This window comes from Lampetra planeri, chromosome 30 (assembly GCF_965212315.1).
Source record: "Lampetra planeri chromosome 30, kcLamPlan1.2.h2, whole genome shotgun sequence".
NCBI classification, from domain to species: Eukaryota; Metazoa; Chordata; class Hyperoartia; order Petromyzontiformes; family Petromyzontidae; genus Lampetra; species Lampetra planeri.
The window spans coordinates 5,659,917-5,670,592 of NC_136136.1; the positions used below are offsets into that span (position 1 = coordinate 5,659,917).

General features: G+C 44.6%; 1 protein-coding gene across 1 annotated transcript; it reads left to right on the forward strand.

Moving 5' to 3' along the window:
* Positions 1–456: 456 nt before the first annotated feature.
* Positions 457–5,274, forward strand: LOC144728848 (uncharacterized). The gene is made up of 4 exons (XM_078608536.1): positions 457–581; positions 1,483–1,551; positions 4,144–4,272; positions 4,555–5,274. Exons 2-4 carry the CDS (start codon positions 1,495–1,497, stop codon positions 4,675–4,677), a joined length of 309 nt encoding a protein of 102 aa, XP_078464662.1. The 5' UTR covers positions 457–581; positions 1,483–1,494; the 3' UTR covers positions 4,678–5,274.
* The last annotated feature ends 5,402 nt before the right edge of the window (positions 5,275–10,676 follow it).

Genomic DNA, 10,676 nt, shown 5'->3' on the forward strand with positions numbered 1-10,676 from the left:
CCCCCCCTCCCTTTGGTGCTGCTGATCCTGCATAATGCATGGGCATAATATGACTTTGAAACCCCCCCGCCCACCTCCTACGCATTTCCCATGAATATGCTAAATTCCTCTTGATATGCACATTCTTTTGTTAAGGCTCTCTTCTTCCACCTCCAACTCAGCTTATATATAAGCTCCTAGCTTGGCAGTGTCTCATTCTTCACCTGAAGACGGCTGCTTGCGTTGTTGCCGAAAAGTCGTGAGAATTGTTTTATTATCTTTTATTTTTATTATTTTATTACTTCCCTTCTACGTGACTTTACCGAAAGAACCAAGAAGATGAATCCCTGCAGTCACGAAAGCTTTAAATCGAAATTAACTTTTCCATATTTGAAATCGACTCCATTTGATAATTCAACTGGAATCGATTACGCACACCTTGCCGTGGGCGCCATCGGGAATCGATTCTTCAGTCATCGATCTCTTTGGATCGATCCACCCTCCAACCAAGCCTCGACTGCCTCGTCCGCTCTGCTGTGGCCTCAGCTGCCTGCCGCGAAAGGGGAAGACGATTGACGATTGTCGCTGCACCATTGACGAAGGTGTGCATCTGTGCTTTGCTGTCAACGAGGAGATGTAGGAGGTGCAGCTATCGGGGGCTATCAAAGGCTATTTATCTCGCTGTTATCGTATTCAGCGAGGTACCTGTGCTGGATGAGGGAGAGGCCGTATCGGTGAATGGCCGTCGTGCCAGTGAGGTCCTGTGTCGGCGATTGGCTTCATGATCACAATCGGAATATTTATATTGGATGGAAAATATAAGAAACCCACCTCACCCACTGGGATTTTTGCACACAGTGTTGGTGTACGGTGCTTTTTCTGCAATATTTTGCTGTCTTTTCTTGGATTTTCTGTTTGCACATAGTCACTTTAAGATGTGTTTTTGTTTGTTGAGGTTGCACCCGATTCAAGAGCCGAATGGCTCACAGGGCTATACCAAATGACTGCAACTGAGAAATCATACATTGTAGAATTGCTTGTGTATGGCTACTGTACAGCTGTGAACTCGGCCGTGTACAATTTAACATTTTACTGTAGAGTGCAAACTTAACCTGTGGCATGACACCTTGGGCTGCGGACTAAACTGTGCAAAACATTTGGAGTTGACTTAGTCGAATGTCGTCACCAGCACTATGTACTGAGAGCGTAATGATTTACCTAACCACCACGGTGATCCGATACATTCATTCATAATAGTCTTTTTCTCGTTTTTACCATCTCGTTTCTATTGTTGCTTGCTTTTGTTACGTCTCCATTTGTACCCTTGCTTACTCTATTAGCCGAAGTAATGTTGGATATGGTTTCCCTATTTAGATTTCACATACATTGAACATTTTCATGTTTACTCGATTCGCTGCATGTATTGTGAGCCTTTGTATGATATTATTCGATGAAACGATGCATCTGTACTCAACCAAAGCACGTACTGCGTGGGTCTGGTAGAACTGTGGAAGAATGGACAAGGTTTTCGATGCCTCCTGGGGTCTGTCCAACGCTGAGCTCCTCCAGCAGGTACTGATGCACTGCCATTGGGTTGGTTCTGTACACCATCAGTGTGGAATCTTTGCCTTAATGAGGGCAGAATAGGAATTTGAAGTCTTTTCACGAGCAATCTGCACGTTAACAGTCACATGTTACTTCAAGAGAACCCTTACATGCCAAGAACGCCGGTAAACAGTGTGGAACATCGCAGACGATCAGAATAAACACATACATTTGCACACCTAGCTTTGACACGAAGATACTCGGGTAACCATCAACCACATCAGAATACTGTATCAACTGGCCAATGAGCACATCTCTTTCATGAATGGAAATTAAAATCACAGGAGTGCGTGCGGTCGTGGCCATGATACACAAACTATGGGCCATAAAGTAAACCACTGCTATTTTGGCAGCTTCAATGGAGGAGGGATAGCAAAACTACACGAGCTTTCTCCTGAAGTGCTCCCGTGGGTAGCAGACCTCTGTTGGCATTTAGCTCCTCAACATTGCCATACGCAAGAATAGAATAGTGCAGCTCTGATACTTGAAGTAATGGATATATAACATGTGCGGGCCGCTTTGACGTGATAAGGCCTCATGGGTTCATGGATTGTGTGATGTGAAGTCGTGGTTGTAATTTGGCCCACGGGCTATAGGTTCCCCACTCCTGGTATATACACACATTTACAATAACATTACACATATAAGCTATGATGTTTATATTTAAGATGGCTTTCAGGAACACAATAGTCGAGTACATATTTCATTGTAAAAATATATATTTACAGCCCTCAATCTACTTATGTATAATTTGTTCACTCCCTTAGCCTAATGTAACGGCATATTATTTTCATGAATCGTAGATATAATTGATTATTACACTCATTAATTTATTAAATTTAATGAATTAATAATTATTACATGCCAATGATTTGCTTAAGAGGACTGACTTTGTCCTCATTAACATTACTTTTATTCATATTATTGGTCTTTTCCCCCATTTTTATCCCAATTGTGCTAATGATGTCACGTTATAAGATTAATACATTGTTCAGTCCCTCCAGAAAAACGCGGAGTTTTTTGGTGATTGTTGCGGGCAAAAATCGTTGATTATGCGGCACGTTTTCTTAAAAAATGCGATGGAATATGCGGGATATTTATGAAATTTTATGCGATTAAATTGCGGGAACTTGCAAAAATTGCGGGAACTTGCAAAAACTGCGGTTTGATGAAAAAGAGAAAAAAAAGTGATTCCCCCAACACCCTATTCACTAGGCTACTACTTTAATGTAAAGAGTCATTTCTTATTACTTCCTATGATAAGCAAGCATACTACATCACAGAAAGTGCTGGGAATATTTAAGTTCTCATCTTGTTTTATTTCAGACCTTAACAAACAGATGGCTCAAACTTACAAAACATTGAGTCGAACAAGTTCTGTAGCTTTACAAAATGAATATGCTACAACTTCTGTAAAAATGAATAAATAAAATATTAAAAAATAAAATGTGTGCTTCCTGTTTTACAGAGGTAGCTATACAAAACAGACATCTTCTGTTAAAATAAGTGTTTTCAGTGCACAGTAACGTAAGCAATACAGTAACAGTACAGTCTTACAGTAATGTAAATTTACATACTACTAACAAAAAAGTGCAATCTTACAACTGTAAAGTTGCATAAACTCCTGAATAAAACTAACTACGTAGCCTCTAACACTGGCCAATCATTCACCATCCTCATCCTCCATCCCCTCTCCCTCAGTGTCCATCTCCTCCCCCTCCACCATCTCCTCCCTCTCAAATGCTCCACTGGCAAATGAGAAAGATTTGCGGGCTTCATCATGGTTTCATTGGCATCGCGGGGTTTGCAGCTTTTCAATGATGTCGCGTAATGAGTGACGTCACTTCATAACGTTCCCATGGCAACAGGGGAAATGGCTGCGCTTGTGTGAAGTAAACGCAACATTTGTCAACTTTCTGCTAAGATATATGTGACTTTTTGCAACGAAAATGCGGGGATTATGAAATCATGCAAGCCCGCATATTTTGCGCGCGGAAATCTGAAATTTATGCGGCGAAAGTGCGGCGTATTTGAAAAAACGCGCCCCCCGCATAAATATGCGGACTTTGGCTGATTTTGCATGGAATCATGCGATCGCATAATCGCGTTTTTCTGGAGGGACTGATTGTTATCTCAAAGCATTGCAACCATTTGTTTTAGAGAATGGCTCACAGAAGCAGATATAACAGAGCAACCTCTGAAATTCTTTCAAGTGACCTTTAGGCCACACATTCAGGGGCAGCATTTTCCCACTCCTGAGAGTAACCTGTCCTATGATGGTCAAACCAATATTTGTATTCCCTTTGATGAAGTTGGAATTCAACCAAATTAAGTGCAGAACCAAATGTAATGTGATGCTTGTTTGTGCAATCATTGGTAGCAGGGCTGAAACCATAAACCCTCTTCACTTGAGAATCCAGTTTAATCAAAGCTATGTGAAATCTAACCCAGAATCTCGGCGATACCAACTCCGTGCTTTGTCCTCTGAGCTGCCCAACATCTCCAATAACTTTTCACTCTCCTTCAAATCTACCACCACTATCCAACACCTGAGAGCAGATGGGGCTGCTGAGCTGGTTGTCCGGCAAGGAGACCACAAGTGAAGCATACCAAGCAATCACAGCCGGCAGGGTCGCGTACGAGCTGTACAACCGCGTGACAGGCAAGGCTGACATCGACAAATACAAGGTGCTTGTCCATGCATACCGGGACAGTCACCTATACGGAGCACACTTTTTCGTGGTCCACTTTGCATGCTTGTAATTTAAGCGTGCATAATAGTTAAGTTGATTTTGATTGTAATTCCTGAAATACTTCCTGATTGATGGCCTTATTATCTAACCTGATGGGATGATCGCAGCCCAGCAACTTAACACCAGATTGATCTTGTCCATTCCGCTTCCCCTTGTCTCTCATTTGTACTCATCCCTTCATCCCATGCCTGTAACCCCATTGTATTCCTCTCCCTAGGCTGAGTGCCTGCAGGGCATCGTAAATTTCATCCGGGACAACCCAGGAGCCACGAAAACTGCCATCGACCAGGCCGTTCTGCTCCACGTTCAGATATTTGCTGCTCGGGTGGATGCGATGTAGGACTGAAGTGTGACTAGGTAAACACCTGTTTGGTGGACATCTTTAGAATGAACTCCTTGTTGGATACCTTGAAGGATCAACATTTTTTGCTAACTTTGCCCAAAAACGCAATTCTTGGCGATCGTTAAATTGTTGACTCAGCCATGCAGCCTTTTTCATAACATTTTAAATATGTTTTATCTATTAGGCAGCTAAATACACTCGTATTTCTATGCGTCATATTGGAGTGGGCAACAACACCGTGTACTGGAGTGCAACAAGTGTGGGGGGGCCAACACGTGCACATGGGAGAGATAGAGCGATGGTAATCTCCCCCTGGGTGGTGTCACATGGGTGAGATGGTAATATCAAGAGAACAGCCTGGATATGCGCAATCAGAGAAGGAAATGGGCTAATATCTAGCAAAAAATCGCAACTACTGAGGCAATTTAATTTTTGCACATTCTCCAGGACAAATCACACCCTCGTAAAATGTTGCATTTCTAAAAGGGACATTTTTTTGTGCATTGCTCATCCTTTTGCTATGTTTGGTTCTTAAGTTATAAGCAAAGTCACAAGCATATTACAATAAATAAATTGTAGTTTTATGCCATGCAATGGATTGTATCACGTGGATTATCACATTTCAATAATGAACACGTATGTATTGTCATTGATAAGATAATAGGTTTTTCCCCTTTTTTCTGGCAACAAAACAGGTGTTAAGATGTTAAAACACCAAACTTAAACCTTTTACAAGGAATCATGTCTGCATTAACCACAATGCTTGTGGTCAGAATGCAAACAAAACACATACTCTGATAATATATGCATTGTCCTTCAAACTGATTGGTCCACACCAGCGACAGCTTCTTTTGAGTCTCGTCTCAAACGGTGTTAGACCAGAGGACGCCAAAAGGTGTACATCCCAAAGACAATGCACTATCAGAGTAATGAGAGCTGGGGTGAGCATTTACATAATGGGACCTCCTTTGCCAGTACCAAAATATGATAATAGGGTTTTCCCCTTTTTTCTGGCAACAAAACAGGTGTTAAGATGCTAAAACACCAAACTAAAACCTTTTACAAGGAATCATGTTTGCATTAACCACAATGCTTGTGGTCAGAATGCAAACAAAACACATACTCTGATAATATGATATTGCCATTGAATTGTGACTTTATATGTACATTAATAATACAAACAACATTTAAGAATTTGCTTTGAAATATGTTGCACACTCGAAATGAAGGACATGGGCAGGTGCTCCAAATCGAGGGCAGACACATTTATTGTGGTTAATAGCAATCTTGTGAAGAACAGCACCGTCACTCTGTAAAATGCAACAGCACGTATGTTACAAACAGCATTTCTCCCGAGTCGCCATTAACCATGTGACTGGTTTACACGTGCGGTTATTCATTAACAGTTTTCTCATAAGCATCACCTACTCTTCCAACCCAGCCAACTATGGTAGCTCTATCCACTACTACTCCAGTAGCCCCGAACAATACACAGGTTGCCACGGCCAATACTCTGGTAACCCCGCCCAATACTCGGGGAGCCATACTACTCGGGTAGCTCCAACAACTACTGCGGCAGCTCTTTCTTTTGATGATATAATACGTTGAGTATGTGGCCAGAACGTTAACACCAGGGCCATTATGCCAATCGTCACATATGTGGAGACATTGAGACAGACTTTGTAAAACAATTGATTGTCCTGACCAAATAAAGAAGTTTTGGTAGCTTTACTAATTTATATTAACTGGAAAAATTGCAATGATACCTGTCTGATTGGCAATGCGTCGTCTGGGGCACCAGCATAACAAACATGTGAAGGCCTCAATGGATGCCCACTGGCACTAATTGGTGTATTTTGTAATCCTCAGTAAAGTGTTAAATTAATTCTTGAAGCGTATTCAGCTCACCTGGCTGCAATTCACATTTCTACACGGATGTTTTTGTCCAGTTGCCCAAGATATACTCGTTCAAATATTTGCTTCATGTGTATAATTTATATATTTGTCTTCTGTTAAAAACACAACATATACATACACAAATACTAAGCTTTTGTGAAAGGCCAACGTTCCGTTTGTCCATTTGTCCGTTAAAATTATAAGAGCCTTTCAGAAGTGCTGAATCAAAAAGTTACCGAAAGTGGGGGTAAATAGTTGATCTAAAAGGTTTCCAAACATTGTTGACCCCCCCCCCCTCCAAAAATCTTTTTACCCCCCCCCCCTCACCCAATTTTTATTTTGTAGGCATTTAATCCTACACACCCTACATAAAATAGTAGTATCTAGCAGAGGTGTGGACTCGAGTCATGTGACTTGGACTCGAGTCACATGACTCGAGTCATGAATTTGATGACTTGCGACTCGACTTGGACTTGCATAACAATGACTTTGTCCCACCTATGAGATGTGGACTCGAGTCATGTGACTTGGACTCGAGTCAGACTCGAGTCATGAATTTGATGACTTGCGACTCGACTTGGACTTGCATAACAATGACTTTGTCCCACCTCTGGTATCTAGTAACTTTATAGGATTACCCACGGACTCTAAAGTAGCATCTAGTGATTCTATAGTATCTAATGACTATAGTATATACTGACTAAAGTAGTATCTACCGACTCTAGTAGTATCTACTGACTATAGTATCTACTAACTATAGTAATATCTACTGACTCTATAGTAGTATCTACTGACAGTAGTAGTAGTATCTACTGACTATAGTAGAAACTACTGACTATACTAGTGTAACGGGTTCCGGAGACACTTGTAGAGGTAACTTCTTTATTACAACACAACACTCCAACAGTCCTGATACTCTGTTACAGCCTAGGTACACAGCCTAGGTACACAGCCTAGATACTCTACTCTGGCTACGCTCTGGAACTCGCCCTCCCAAGGTCGTAGAGTCGGGAGTTCCAGAGTCCCACCACTCGCTCTCACAACATCCCAGGGTCTTCAGATGGCTGGTCGTGGGTCTTGGGTCTTGAGTTACAACTGGCCCCGATCGTCTAGGGAGCTCCCCTTTTTATGCCTAGTCCAACGAGGGGTGGGGCCGTGTGCGCCACCAGACATCCCACAGAGCACACACAGCCCCCCCCCCCGTTGGCGGCGCCAAAAGGCTTAAGCGCCTGGGAACCCAACGCCTGGCGCCCAGAGGCTTAAGCGTCTGGACCCCCTGGGAACCCAGAGCCCCCAGCAGCCCCTCCCTTCTTATGTCACTACATTAGTATCTGGCTCTACAGTCGTATTTACTGACTATAGTAGTATCCACTGACTATAGTAGTATCTGTTTACTAGTAGTATCTGCTGACTCTATAGTAGTATCTGCTGACTGTAGTTGTATCTGACTATTGTCGTACCTACTGACTAGTAGTATCTACGGACTATAGTATCTAGTGACTATAGTAGTATCTGGCACTACAGTAGTATCCACTGACTATAGTCGTATATACTGACTACAGCAGTATATACTAACTGTAGTAGTATCTACTGACTGTAGTAGTATCTACTGACTATAGTAGTAACTGCACATATTGGGGTAGGGGGGGAGAAAAGGACATCACATTGTTCAGGATGTGGTTGTGCAGCAGTAATTGTGCTTTTTAATTCTTTTTGGCATTTTTAACGCGAGGGAGAACCTCTCTCCCATCGCCGCTCAGAAAACTTGTTTGCATTGGTAGGGGCAACCGCGAGTTGGCGTTTCCACGCAGTCATGCAGCACGCCACCTTGTTGTACGAGAAGTAGTGACCGCTATTGGTGGTGGTCCTGTGGTGCACAATGACCGAGTAGAGCGAATAATGTTCCGGCTCGTGCACAACCTGATTGGACATGACCAGCCGCATGTTGAGTTGTTCTGGGAAGAGGAACTCCTACGAGGGATGAGGGAGGAGACAGTGGTGAGCCAAGCGTTAAAAGAGAGGAAAATAGGGTGCTGGCTAAGCAGGGGCAGAAGGGGGGAGCAAATGAACGTATTGGTGGGACACCAGTGCTAAGAACAAAAAATAAAATAAGACTAACAGCAGTGACGATTATCTCAACCGGTCCTGAGCCTCGTTCCCTCGGTCCACTCAGCCTCAAATGAGTATATGGTGCAATATGTAAACATTACCGCTCAGGGGACAAAGGCGGCCGGGCGTGGTGCTGGCCACCCACCCCCTTCCTGTGTTGTTCTGGCTTTGACAGGTGCTCATGAACAGCACTTGCACCAACAGTCGAGTAAGGCTCTTTGGGGGATATTTGTTTTTTTGTTTATCATGCACAACATCACCTTGTTGTAGGAGTAGTAGTGGCCGCTATTGGTGGTGGTCCCGTGGTGCACAATCACTGAGTAGAGCGAATACAGTTCTGGCTCGTGCACAACCTGATTGGACATGAACGGCCGTATGTCGAGTTCTTCAGGGAAGAGGAAGTCCTACAAGGGATGTGGGAGGAGACAGTGGTGGGCCAAGCATTAAAAGAGAGGAAAATAGGGTGCTGGCTAAGCAGGGGCAGAAGGGGGGAGCAAATGAACGTATTGGTGGGACACCAGTGCTTAGAACAAAAAATAAAATTTGTTACTATAATTTATTTTCCCACGATTCGCAAACCCAGTCGGAACATCTTGCGGGGTGCGTCAAAATAATTTCTCAATATAGAAGCAGTTGGAAGATGGATGTCAGCTCAAGTTTTAGATGTTAGACTGTTTTACGAGGACCGATGTGTTATATTGCACCGGTGTACAGCCAATGTCCAAATAACAAATATGGTGAATGCAATCAAATTTGAATAGAAGCATTCTGTGTAGCAAGTAAAATTCACCTTGTCGATTTTTCACACCACTAATCGATTCGCTCAATGGTAATGATAAGCACATTGGGCACCACGTGCAGGCTCACTCTCTTTGTGGATTTCCCCACGTGTGAGCACCTGTTCGCCCGACAATAGCATGTGTTGAGGCCGCTGGCCCCCGAGGCCTCTCCCTGCTGGGCGCCGGCCGTAGGGGGTCCGCCGTCTCCCGATCCCTGACTCGTGTGAGAGCAGCTGCTGCTGCGCTCCTCGCTCGCGGGAGAAGGGCTGCCGCCCGCCGGCTCTCCTCCCTGGGTCAAACCCCCGCGAGTCCGCGAGTCCTGCTTGTGGGGCATGGCTCGGCACTGGCTCGGCACTGGCTCACGGCCGCCTGAAAGCACCCTGTTGCCTCTCCGCCAATCAAACGCGACGCCTCCCCTCACAAACCCGCGCACCAATCACACGCGCTGAACGGGGGGGTCAGGGGTTGGAGGGCAAATGACGTTGCTCGCGCCCGGGTCGCCGATTGGGGGTTTTTGTTACGGGTGGTTTAAAGGGCTGTGGGTCAGGTGTTCGCGAGGGGTGTTAGTCCGCACGCAGTGCGGGGGTTCGCAGCAGCAAGACGAAGCGTACACCCGTGGAAGCACCGACCACCCACGTTACGAGCGCACACACACACAGCACCATGCGTTTTCCACACACACTCGCAGAGTTCACCCGAGGCTGTGATCAATTACTAGCGTGCACCCGTGAAGCGCCGACCGTACATGTACGAGCGCACACACACAGCACCACGCTCTTCCCACACGCTCGCAGAATTCACCCGAGACTGTGATCAGTTACTAACGATTTATTATCGGCATGACTGAGCCACTCTCACGGAATCAGTCGGAATGGGCAAGGCAGGATTAAACTATCTCCCGATGGTCTGAACCTTAGCCTGTTAGGACTTAATCCCCTTGTCTGCTGCCCATTGGAGAGCTGGGAGAAAAGGATCTGGTGGGGAAGGCAGTTCTGAGGCATGCGGAAGCAGTGGCCAGTCCATCGGAGTTGTTTTTTAAAAAGTATTGCTTCAATGCTGGTGGTGTCAGCATGGAGGAGGACACTTGCATTGGTGCAGAGATCTTCCCACTTGATCCCCTGGATTTGATGGAGGCAGTGCTGTTGGAAGCGCTCAAGCGCAGTGACGTAGCACCAATACATAGACAACCTACTGGCAGAGACTTAAAAGCCT

What these genes read in the sequence shown, in the direction of transcription:
- LOC144728848 (XM_078608536.1), top strand. Translation starts at nt 1,495, where the DNA reads ATGGACAAGGTTTTCGATGCCTCCTGGGGTCTGTCCAACGCTGAGCTC. An exon ending in ACGCTGAGCTCCTCCAGCAG is followed by an intron (nt 1,552 to 4,143) that starts GTACTGATGCAC and finishes ACCTGAGAGCAG; the next exon opens with ATGGGGCTGCTGAGCTGGTT. An exon ending in CTGACATCGACAAATACAAG is followed by an intron (nt 4,273 to 4,554) that starts GTGCTTGTCCAT and finishes TCCTCTCCCTAG; the next exon opens with GCTGAGTGCCTGCAGGGCAT.